The sequence below is a fragment of the Parasteatoda tepidariorum genome, chromosome 3 (assembly GCF_982258835.1).
Source record: "Parasteatoda tepidariorum strain Cologne lab strain chromosome 3, Ptep-v5.0, whole genome shotgun sequence".
In the NCBI taxonomy this organism is placed as follows: domain Eukaryota; kingdom Metazoa; phylum Arthropoda; class Arachnida; order Araneae; family Theridiidae; genus Parasteatoda; species Parasteatoda tepidariorum.
In genome coordinates, this window is record NC_141757.1 from 24,048,554 (window position 1) to 24,060,719 (window position 12,166).

At 28.7% G+C, this 12,166-nt stretch overlaps 1 protein-coding gene across 1 annotated transcript in view; it reads right to left on the reverse strand.

The window, feature by feature from the left end:
- The window catches only part of LOC139425143 (nose resistant to fluoxetine protein 6-like), a 78,605-nt gene that overhangs the window by 24,117 nt on the left and 42,322 nt on the right, over window positions 1-12,166 (reverse strand). Inside the window, exon 8 of the mRNA XM_087160043.1 lies at window positions 240-323. Within this exon, the coding sequence (XP_087016169.1) occupies window positions 240-323 (84 nt within the window). The remainder of the gene's footprint in view (window positions 1-239; window positions 324-12,166) is intronic.

Here is a 12,166-nt window from a genome sequence, read left to right on the forward strand (position 1 = left end):
TTGATTGTACTTTTCGGTGAGGCTGGAACAAGCTACATAATACGCTACACGTTTGACTACAAGTCGCCAAAAAATGTAGATCTCTCCAATTTTTTTTATTTATTTTTTTAAACACTTAAAAAATCATGTAAATAGTTGAATTTGTTTGCGTTCAGTTAACCGAAAAGTACCTATTTATTATAGCTTTCTAAGCAAAAAAGTTGTGAATTTTTAATAAAGAATTTTTTTCTCTCGCTTACCTCCAAATTCTACGGAAAATGTAGAGAAATATATTTATTTTTCTTTCCTTCATCTTTGTTACTCTGTAACTAAGAAGCACGGCACTGAAATTAGATAAGAGTATTAAAGTGGCAGAAATGGATGGCCATTTTAAGACAGAAGTAAGCAAAAACAAATCAGAAGAGAAGATACTAAAAAATACTGTTCTTTTCCGATTACAAAGTCCCTGACGGCTTATTTTTGTTCACCCTAAGAGGCGATGGTGCCGAACACCAGATTTTGGCTTATCAAAACAAATAAGTAAACAAATTTATAAATACAAATTTGCTCTCATCCATTGGTTATTTTACCCTTTATTCCCTTTTAATACATTTTAACTGAATAATGTTTCCAATATTTTATACATTTCCATTTAAAAAAAAAAAAGAGAGAGAGAGAGAGAGAGAGATGGTAATCATATTCTGGTAGAAATCACCACTTTAGTAGGCTTAACTTGGCTTTGTTCTCTGATATGTGCATTCTCTTTTGTCCTATTATGTCTTTTCCACTCATTTTTTAATGTTAGCATATGAATTGTTAATTTTCATTTCAGTAACCTCTTAGGTTACTTGCTTGTTCGTTAATACAAATAGAAAAGACAATAAATGCCTGAAACGAAGTTACGCAGTAAGCAAATCCTAGAGTAAGTACTTAAATTTGCGAATCGCATAATTCATTAAGCTCCAGACAAGGTTTTTATTACACATTGGCAAAATGGGTGTTGTTTTGGGTTTGATGGCGTTCGCACCTTATTTCGACGTCATCACACTTTTCAACTGTGTTCAAGAGTAGAGCCCCTGAATTGATAGTATAGGAGCCTTATTCGAGAGTAATAGTAAACAGTGCTCTTGCTTCGTCATTGCATGCGTTGCTGTGGCGACCGCTGCTGTTTGATATTTTTTTTAGAATTCTTTTTTTCACTTTTAATATTATTATGCATTAAGTTGATGAGTTTTATTTTTGAGATATGGGACCAGAGATATCCCATAAATACTTCTTGAGTTGTGAATAAAAGAGAATTTCATCATTTGTGCGATATTTTTGTTTTTATTCTTTTAATTAAGAATCAGAAATTCTACCCTATAGTTCAAACTGGATCGTTTTCAATACTAATTCAGGTGAAAATCACAAATAAAGTGGAAAAAGATAGAGAGATTACATGTTGCCAGACATAAATCTTATACGGATATCGCACGACAGAAAATTATGAGCAACCGTAAGCGTAACCTCCACTCTATCCTCAACTCAAATGGCAATTTCGAGGTTTGAAGTTGCCGATAGGGTTGCTTAATATAGGTTGCTCGAACAGTTTTTCGTAACGGGTTACCATACTTTATTATTTATCTTGACTTTTGGTTAATATTATTTTGTTTTTCCGTTTGACGCTATTATCTCATACTTTCACAACGCTGTTCGTAATGGGAGAAAAACGAAATCACAGAGTTTGTAGAATATTAATTGATATTTGTTAATTTTATGAATATTGTAATCTTTATTTAGCAACTATTAATAGTTCTAAACAATTCACTTACAAATATAACTTGCATAGTATAATACTGAAAGAAAACACAAATAATTGAGATCAAAAGGATAAAACTTCTTTGAAAAAAAACGCGCTAAGAAGCAGCAGAAATTTCAGAAAAAAGTATCAATACAAAACAAATGAAATAAAATAAAAATATGACCACCGAAGCCGACGTCTTCAGGGGGTACCGGCCCCGGTAGCCATTAAAAACAAAACCATTTCTATTTGAGGGAGAAGCAAAAGCTTAAAATATCTCCCTCAGTACCCCGATGGTTTTGTATAGAGGTCCAGGAAAAACAAGATACATTCAAAAGAATAAACAAATTACGAAAAGAAAATCAATAAAAATCATCAGAAAAATAAAAACTCACAATCACAGGTCAAGAATCAACTTCAAAAGCAAGTGGAGGAAAAGAAAACACTAAAAACTGAAAAACAACGCCCCCTATAATAATGGGCAGTAGAAGTTTAAAAATGAAATGAAAAAGGTCAGGAGAAGGAGATACGTAGATAAATTAATAGAATGCTTAACTGGGGCTGCTCAGTTAAGACTAGAATTGCGCCCTGTTAAAAGAAAAAATATATAAAAACTTAAAAACCATCAATCATTTTTTTAAATAAAAAATTAACATTACAAAAATTAAAAGGAAAATCATTTTTACTCAAATTATTTAAAAAATTATCCACAGCTTCCCGAAAACTTTCAACATTATTACAAATTTTCTTGATCCTAACTAATTGCGAAAAAACAAGATTTTTGAATATTTTACTACACAAATTAGTTTTAAAGTTGCAGAAAAAAATAACATTAAAATTAAAGGCTTTTCTTTTATCAAACACACCAATTTTAATAAAATTGTTAACAATATCAATTTTAAAATCTAAATATTCAATATTAAAGCAATTTTCATTAGTTTTTTTCAGGACCAAATCACCAGGATAAATAGTATAAATAAAATTATAATCGTCACAATTAAACAAAATCAAATCATCAATGTATCGGAAAGCATTAAGTACTTTTTGTATTTATAATAAATTAAAAGTTTTTGATTTTCCTGGTGTTTGTGATTCAAAATTTAGAAGTAAAAGGGGAGGTGGAAAAGGTAAGGGTAAATTTATTGAGTTTGATGAGTTTTCGAATTTTTGTAACTTACCTGTTAATTTGAATAATATTTTCACTATTAGGAAATATATTTTTGGTTTTAAAAATAAAGTTTTAAAAAATTTCCTTATTAAATTTGGTTCTAAAATTAAATTTGATACTGAACTTGTTAAATTTATAGTTTTGGATTTAATTAAATCAAAAATTGGTGTCAATAAAACTAATTTGCTTTTTAATAATGTTTCTAAAGTCGAAAGGGTTTTTTGTACGATTAATTTTCATGATAAGAATTTTGAAAATGCTAAGTTACCACAGATTATTCATGGTCTTTCTGATTTCTTTCCTTTAGAACAAATTAGGGTTACTGCTGCTTTTAAATATTCTTCTACACTTAGGAAAAAGGTGTGTAATTATAATTTTTTAAGTCGAAATCTTAATTGTATTTCTAAATCTGATTGTTATTGTAATGAGGAGGGTTTTTCAAAATTTATTGATAATGATTATGGACATGTTATTACCGGAAATTTGGAAATTGTGGGTGATCAGGATTTAATTAGCATTTTAAGTAAGGGTTCAAAATTTAGAACCAGAGTTAAGATGAAAAAAGATTTTATTTTATCCATTAAAAAAGATCTAGATTTATTTATTGCAAAAATTTCCAGAAAATATCATTGGCCTGTTGAAGGTTTTTCTGAGTGGAAAGCTAAAATTATTGAGAGGGTTAAATTTAATTTATTTAATACCAGTTTTAGTTCATTTCCTAAAGGTACTTTTATTGATTATGATTTATCTAGAAAAATTAAAAATCTTAAGGATAAATTCATTGTTACTGTTGTAGATAAAGCTTCAAATAATTTCTGTATTATGTGTAAATATTTTTTTAAAAAATTGATTATTGGGGAATATAAAGCAAATAATACCTATTTAAAGTTAAAAGAAGATAAAAAAGTTATTGAAAAAAGAATTATTGCATTTAGTAAAAAATTAAAATTTAAATTAAATAGGATTACATTTCCATATTTATTTCCAATAGTTAAATTTCATAAAAATCCGATTAAATTTAGGTTTATAGCATGTGTTACTAATAGTTAGTTCTGATATTAGTAAAAGGTTTTTTTGTTTTTTAAAAATTATTTTGCTTAAAATTAAAAAAGAGAAAAATATTATTATTGAAAGTAATGTTGAAGTTTTGGATTTTATTGAAAGTAATGATATTTCCAGCATTAACACTTTTGATTTTGAAAATTTGTATACCAGCATACCACATGAAAAAATTATTGAGATTTGTGAAGGTATTTATGACAAGTATTTATTTGATGAAAAAATTGATAGGTTTAACTGGTTAGATTTATGCAAGTTTAATCTTTTTGAGAATGTTCTTTTTAATGGTTTAGATTTTTATAAACAAATTATTGGAATTCCACAAGGTAATTCCTTTTCTGGGGCTTTTGCCAACATTTTTTTGCACTTTTTCGAGGCTAAATTTCTTGAACATAAAGTACTTAATGCTTTCCGATACATTGATGATTTGATTTTGTTTAATTGTGACGATTATAATTTTATTTATACTATTTATCCTGGTGATTTGGTCCTGAAAAAAACTAATGAAAATTGCTTTAATATTGAATATTTAGATTTTAAAATTGATATTGTTAACAATTTTATTAAAATTGGTGTGTTTGATAAAAGAAAAGCCTTTAATTTTAATGTTATTTTTTTCTGCAACTTTAAAACTAATTTGTGTAGTAAAATATTCAAAAATCTTGTTTTTTCGCAATTAGTTAGGATCAAGAAAATTTTTAATAATGTTGAAAGTTTTCGGGAAGCTGTGGATAATTTTTTAAATAATTTGAGTAAAAATGATTTTCCTTTTAATTTTTGTAATGTTAATTTTTTAATTAAAAAAATGATTGATGGTTTTTAAGTTTTTATATATTTTTTCTTTTAACAGGGCGCAATTCTAGTCTTAACTGAGCAGCCCCAGTTAAGCATTCTATTAATTTATCTACGTATCTCCTTCCCCTGACCTTTTTCATTTCATTTTTAAACTTCTCCTGCGCATTATTATAGGGGGCGTTGTTTTTCAGTTTTTAGTGTTTTCTTTTCCTCCACTTGCTTTTGAAGTTGATTCTTGACCTGTGACTGTGAGTTTTTATTTTTCTGATGATTTTTATTGATTTTCTTTTCGTAATTTGTTTATTCTTTTGAATGTATCTTGTTTTTCCTGGACCTCTATACAAAACCATCGGGGTACTGAGGGAGATATTTTAAGCTTTTGCTTCTCCCTCAAATAGAAATGGTTTTGTTTTTAATGGCTACCGGGGCCGGTACCCCCTGAAGACGTCGGCTTCGGTGGTCATATTTTTATTTCATTTGTTTTGTATTGCATAGTATAAATAGTAGTACATTCACTTATATAGTACAAAAATGATTATCACTGATATGAAAATGATTTTGAGATATAAGGGCATTTTATTATTCCCTTTTTAAAAGTATAAGGGGGTAAATTTAAATGACTACAATCTGGTATTTTTCCTATTTTTTTTCGGTAAATAGAGTGAGCAATATTTCTGAAATTATTTAAGTTTCATGTATAAAAATTACATTTTTTTTACGTATACATGTCTACTTGTCTAACATAGCTATCTAGGCAAGTAAGGTATCGTTAACTATGATTATCATTACGCTGAATCTAATGAAAATAAAACAAAAAGTTGTCTGTTTTAATAGTTTAGCAGTTATAAAATTTATTAAAGGTTTCATCTGTACAAGCAAATAATTTTTGCCTATACCAATTTAAGCAACTGATATTGCTATCTAGACTATTGATTAACATTTGTAGTAAAATTTTAAGACATCCTGAAAAGTCCTGTTTCAAAATTTTAAGCAGTTTTATCGCGAAGATAAAATGCGTTCGCCTTTCCGAGTAAAGTTTTGAGAAAAAAGTAGGTGTTACTTCACATTGTGATCTCATTCCTGATATAAAATGTGTAAGTTTTACAAGTTGCCTTGGAAGGAAAGTAAAATTAAGCTGGATAAAAGAAACGCCTACTTTTGTAAAGATTTCTAAATATCTCCGCTTTTGTACTGACTGTAGAAAAATCACGCATATTAAATGTATAAATATTACAAACGAATGAAGCGAATTTAAACACAAATAATGATTAATTTAGGTATATTTTAATTCAAATAAGTAATACATTTAGTGTTTCTAAAAGTAACCTTTATTCGAATTGGCATGAATAATACAACATTTTTTTTAATATTTATCAAATTTAATTAAGATCAATTCTGGGTTGAAAGATTCTGTCATAAACGATCGCTTGTACTTTTTTGTAGAGGTATACCATATGGTACACAGAAAAGAATTAAAATTATGAAATTAATAAGAGTATTCGATGAGCACAGCAGAGTTTTCCTGTGGAATTCCTTTCAACTACAGCAATACATTGCTCATAGACCCAGTAGCTCAAGGGCAAATGTACAGATGGAGGCATGCGGTGCCCACTGGTCAGGGACTAACATATCATAAAAGTCGTTGAACAGCCGGATGACAAGGGTTACTCTAACCCATGATCCGTCTACCGCTGAGGAAAGTTTTACGTCAGCACTGCTGTTGGTGCAAGCTGGATGTGGATTCGAACCCGGTTCATCTCATTGGGAGGCGAACGCTCTATCCCCTGAGCCATCACACCTCAGGAACTAATGTATTTTATTTTATAACCGTCGTTGAACAGCCGACCCAATTTTGGGTTTCCTTCCTTCCTCAATGGCACGACAGCCCCGGGTGGGCCCTGGCCTTCTCAATCAACTTCCTCCAGGCCTGCCTCCGCCTGGCAGTTGTCTTCCAGTTTACGGCTACTAATGTTCAACTCTGTAGCCTCGTAATTTTGAACCAATCCATAAGACATGGAAGCTTCTGGACCCCCAGAGGTTTGATTTGTTATGAGAACATGGAGGACTTTTGTGACTCGACAGATTTAACGTGCATCAGTCACCCTTTACCGCACGGGGAGTCTTCTGTCGGCGGGGATCGAACCCACGAACTCTTGGACATGGGCCAATATTTACTTAAATAAATGTTAATTTTCTAAAATCATTACAATTGTATAATTAAATGTCAACCTTATTCATTATAAACTTCTTTAAATTATCCAGTATAATATTATTACATTGCGCACATCCAATTTCGGGCCGATCCTTGGTAACTAACAAATCAAACGCGCTTCAGTACTACAGTAAGAACGCGCTATATAACAAAATCCCTGCATTTACGGTTTTAATTCAATTTGCGCTTCTGTTTTCATATTTTATAATATGGCAATATTATTTCAAAAATATTTTAAATCATTATTGAAAGTTAACTGTCCTAGTTCGTTCATTTGAATTCGTTACTCGCTTTATAAATTTCGTAATGTGTCTTGTTCTGTTTTTTCTTTACATTTTATTTTCTATTTCTTTACGTGATATTTATTACATAATGTGTTCTATTTTGTATTGTGATGTGATGTTTGTTTTGTGATGCTTTGGCTAGATTGATACAATATTAGAAAGCACTCCTTTTTGCAGATATAATCGTGTGAGCTGATGAAGAAATTATGTCTTTTTTTCTTCGGATTTCCATATATATATATATATATTTTTAATGTTATTTTACTCGATTTTATTTTTAAAATTTCTCCTATTATCTTTTCATTATTCTGTAATTCTTTCCATGTTCTCTCTGTATTTTGAACTTCTATCAAAACATTTATTTTTATTCGCAAATGACTATCTACCCTTCTAGTCAATTGCAATTAATCAAATGCTCTTCTTTTGTAGTTTTAACAAGGAAGAAAGATAGCATTACGCATGATTTATGTAACTATTGCTGCCTTTTTGAATGTTTTTTTTTTTTAAAGAAAACTAAGAAGAAGCAAAAATATATTTTTTAAAGAAACATATTTTGCGTGACACTTAATACACGAAAACATCTTAACTAATCCCTGAAATCAAAGCAATTTAAATATCGGAGTAGACCATTCTTAAGAATGTTTTAAAAATTATCTATTTTAATCAAGATTAAATTGAAATTATAAGTAGCAAATTTCGCGTTACACGCAAAAGAAAAAACCAGGAGGATTTTTTTCAGATAGCTTTCACCGGCATTATGATTAAAGCTGAATGCTCATTATCTCAAAAAAATTATTTTTTAATAATCAATCATTTTTTTACCATCCTTGATAGATGGCCTGTCATCTTTGTGAATGTCATGAAACGCTGTTCTTACTTTTAACACAACCCATAAATTATCTTAAAAAAGTTATTTTTTAATAATCAATTATTTTTTATCATCCTTGATAGATGGCCTGTCATCTTTGTGAATGTCATGAAACGCTGTTCTTACTTTTAACACAACCCATAAATTATCTTAAAAAAGTTATTTTTTAATAATCAATTATTTTTTATCATCCTTGATAGATGGCCTGTCATCTTTGTGAATGTCATGAAACGCTGTTCTTACTTTTAACACAACCCATAAATTATCTTAAAAAAGTTATTTTTTAATAATCAATTATTTTTTATCATCCTTGATAGATGGCCTGTCATCTTTGTGAATGTCATGAAACGCTGTTCTTACTTTTAACACAACCCATAAATTATCTTAAAAAAGTTATTTTTTAATAATCAATCATTTTTTTACCATCCTTGATAGATGGCCTGTCATCTTTGTGAATGTCATGAAACGCTGTTCTTACTTTTAACACAACCCATAAATTATCTTAAAAAAGTTATTTTTTAATAATCAATTATTTTTTATCATCCTTGATAGATGGCCTGTCATCTTTGTGAATGTCATGAAACGCTGTTCTTACTTTTAACACAACCCATAAATTATCTTAAAAAAATTATTTTTTAATAATCAATCATTTTTTTACCATCCTTGATAGATGGCCTGTCATCTTTGTGAATGTCATGAAACGCTGTTCTTACTTTTAACACAACCCATAAATTATCTTAAAAAAGTTATTTTTTAATAATCAATTATTTTTTATCATCCTTGATAGATGGCCTGTCATCTTTGTGAATGTCATGAAACGCTGTTCTTACTTTTAACACAACCCATAAATTATCTTAAAAAAGTTATTTTTTAATAATCAATTATTTTTTATCATCCTTGATAGATGGCCTGTCATCTTTGTGAATGTCATGAAACGCTGTTCTTACTTTTAACACAACCCATAAATTATCTTAAAAAAGTTATTTTTTAATAATCAATCATTTTTTTACCATCCTTGATAGATGGCCTGTCATCTTTGTGAATGTCATGAAACGCTGTTCTTACTTTTAACACAACCCATAAATTATCTTAAAAAAGTTATTTTTTAATAATCAATTATTTTTTATCATCCTTGATAGATGGCCTGTCATCTTTGTGAATGTCATGAAACGCTGTTCTTACTTTTAACACAACCCATAAATTATCTTAAAAAAGTTATTTTTTAATAATCAATTATTTTTTATCATCCTTGATAGATGGCCTGTCATCTTTGTGAATGTCATGAAACGCTGTTCTTACTTTTAACACAACCCATAAATTATCTCAAAAAAGTTATTTTTTAATAATCAATTATTTTTTATCATCCTTAATAGATGGCCTGTCATCTTTGTGAATGTCATGAAACGCTGTTCTTACTTTTAACACAACCCATAAATTATCTTAAAAAAGTTATTTTTTAATAATCAATTATTTTTTATCATCCTTGATAGATGGCCTGTCATCTTTGTGAATGTCATGAAACGCTGTTCTTACTTTTAACACAACCCATAAATTATCTCAAAAAAGTTATTTTTTAATAATCAATTATTTTTTATCATCCTTGATAGATGGCCTGTCATCTTTGTGAATGTCATGAAACGCTGTTCTTACTTTTAACACAACCTTTAAATTTTCTCAAAAAAGTTATTTTTTAATAATCAATTATTTTTTATCATCCTTGATAGATGGCCTGTCATCTTTGTGAATGTCATGAAACGCTGTTCTTACTTTTAACACAACCCATAAATTATCTCAAAAAAGTTATTTTTTAATAATCAATTATTTTTTATCATCCTTGATAGATGGCCTGTCATCTTTGTGAATGTCATGAAACGCTGTTCTTACTTTTAACACAACCCATAAATTATCTCAAAAAAGTTATTTTTTAATAATCAATTATTTTTTATCATTCTTGATAGATGGCCTGTCATCTTTGTGAATGTCATGAAACGCTGTTCTTACTTTTAACACAACCTTTAAATTATCTTTAAAAAGTTATTTTTTAATAATCAATTATTTTTTTTATAATTTTTGTGAATATAATGAAACGCTGTTCTTACTTTTAAGACAAAGACAAAGTAAGTCGCCCATAAGACAAAGTAAGTAAGTCGCAAGTAAGTTTAGTTATCAAAGTAAGTCGGAATACATTCATATTTATGAAAGTTATAAGAATAATTAATTTTAATTAAGATTAAAATAAAATAATCACATTTTGTTACACGCAAAGGAAAACCACGAAAAAAATTTTCAGATTGTTTGGCGGATTGTTTCAGCTAATTACATAATTATCTCAAGGAAATTATTTTTTATAAATAACCATTTTTTATTATTATTATCTATAATAGGTAGGATGTCATCTCTCTGAATTTAACGAAAAGCTCTTCTTTTTAACTCAACCCACGAAGCAAAATAAGTCGCAATTTAAGTATCGAAGAACAATTATATTTATGAAAGCAATAAAAATAACCTATCTAAGATTAAATTAAAATAATCAAATTTTGCATTGCACGCAAAGGAAAACCACGAAAAAGTCTTTTAGACTGCTAGACGGCAATAGGATTACACCTTAAGAAGTCATATATTTAAGATTTGATTTCTCACGAACTATTTAATCGATTTCGCTCAGATTTTGAATTTTGCCATGTAAAATTACATACTTTAAAATCATGCAAAAAATTGTATACCTTACAATTCAAATCTTTTTTGACTGTTATTTAATAACATAATGAAAAATAAGAAATACTTATTAAAATTTATGTCTTGCATAGAATTATCTTTTGATCAAATTTTAAAAGTACGTGCAAAAATTTTTCAATTCGCTTAAAAAGTTCTCAAGATATGGCGAAATACGTAAAAAGTAAAATAAACATTAATTGATCCAAACTTTTCTTTGTTCTTTGTCCAAAATTGTTCTTTGGATCGCTCTTCTGACCAAATTATGGGAACATATATCCCAGATTTCGGCTACCTCCTATATTTTGGGGATCAGAAATTCGAATCCATCTATAAAACGGTATGTTTAATCAAAGAAAGTATGCTTTTTTTTGTTGTTGTCTGATTTCGTAACTTAAAATATCGTCTGCACTTATTAGTTGGCATATTTGAGGTGACCCCATCAAGCCATTAAGATTGAGTCCTAGAACATGAAGATTCAATCATTAGATCCAAAAGTTATTCGGGGAGGTCCGTTTCATACTATTTTGCGCACTATACATGATACTTGTAAAACTCTTAAAGTAATATATATATATATTTTATATATACCAGTATTTTTTAGAAAAAAAAATATTCGGTTTTTAAATATCTAATAAATGATTGGAATTGGCGGCTATCTCAATTGATAGTCTATTAAAAATGTAATCCTGTATCCAAAGGATACCACGTGATACTGGGTTATGTGTAATAATAATATTAGATTAGATTAGATCGGAGTTGGGCAAACTACGGCCCTTGTCCTTGTCAGGCCAGCGGATACAATTTTAACTTGCAGATCCGTGGCGAATGTAAAAAACACCAACTTCAACTTAAAACATACATCAATCTTCTTGTCTACTTTGTTTAAAGCTATATTTGTTCTTTCTGTTTCTAGTTCATTAACCCTTTCACATCGACTGTCACAAATACGTGCCAGCATAAAACCGTATCAATCAGGGTAAAAAGATAAAAATGGTAAAGTATTTCTTTAGGAATTTATTTGTGGGCGGAGTTATAATTGTTTGATTTATTTAATTCACCATTACTTTGTTCAAAATAAAACTATTTAGTTATACTTTGAATTAACATTGATTATGTATATGATTAAACTAACAATAATTAAAGTAAAAGCAAAGTAAGTCTGTCAAATTAGGTTTGATGAGAGGTTTGAGGATAATAATTCAGAGCAAGGCAGCTATTAGTAATAATATGCATGATTTCTGTATATAGTTGGGAGGTGTCAGTTTTATCATTTTATTTTTTATAACTTTTTTAAAATTTTATGTAA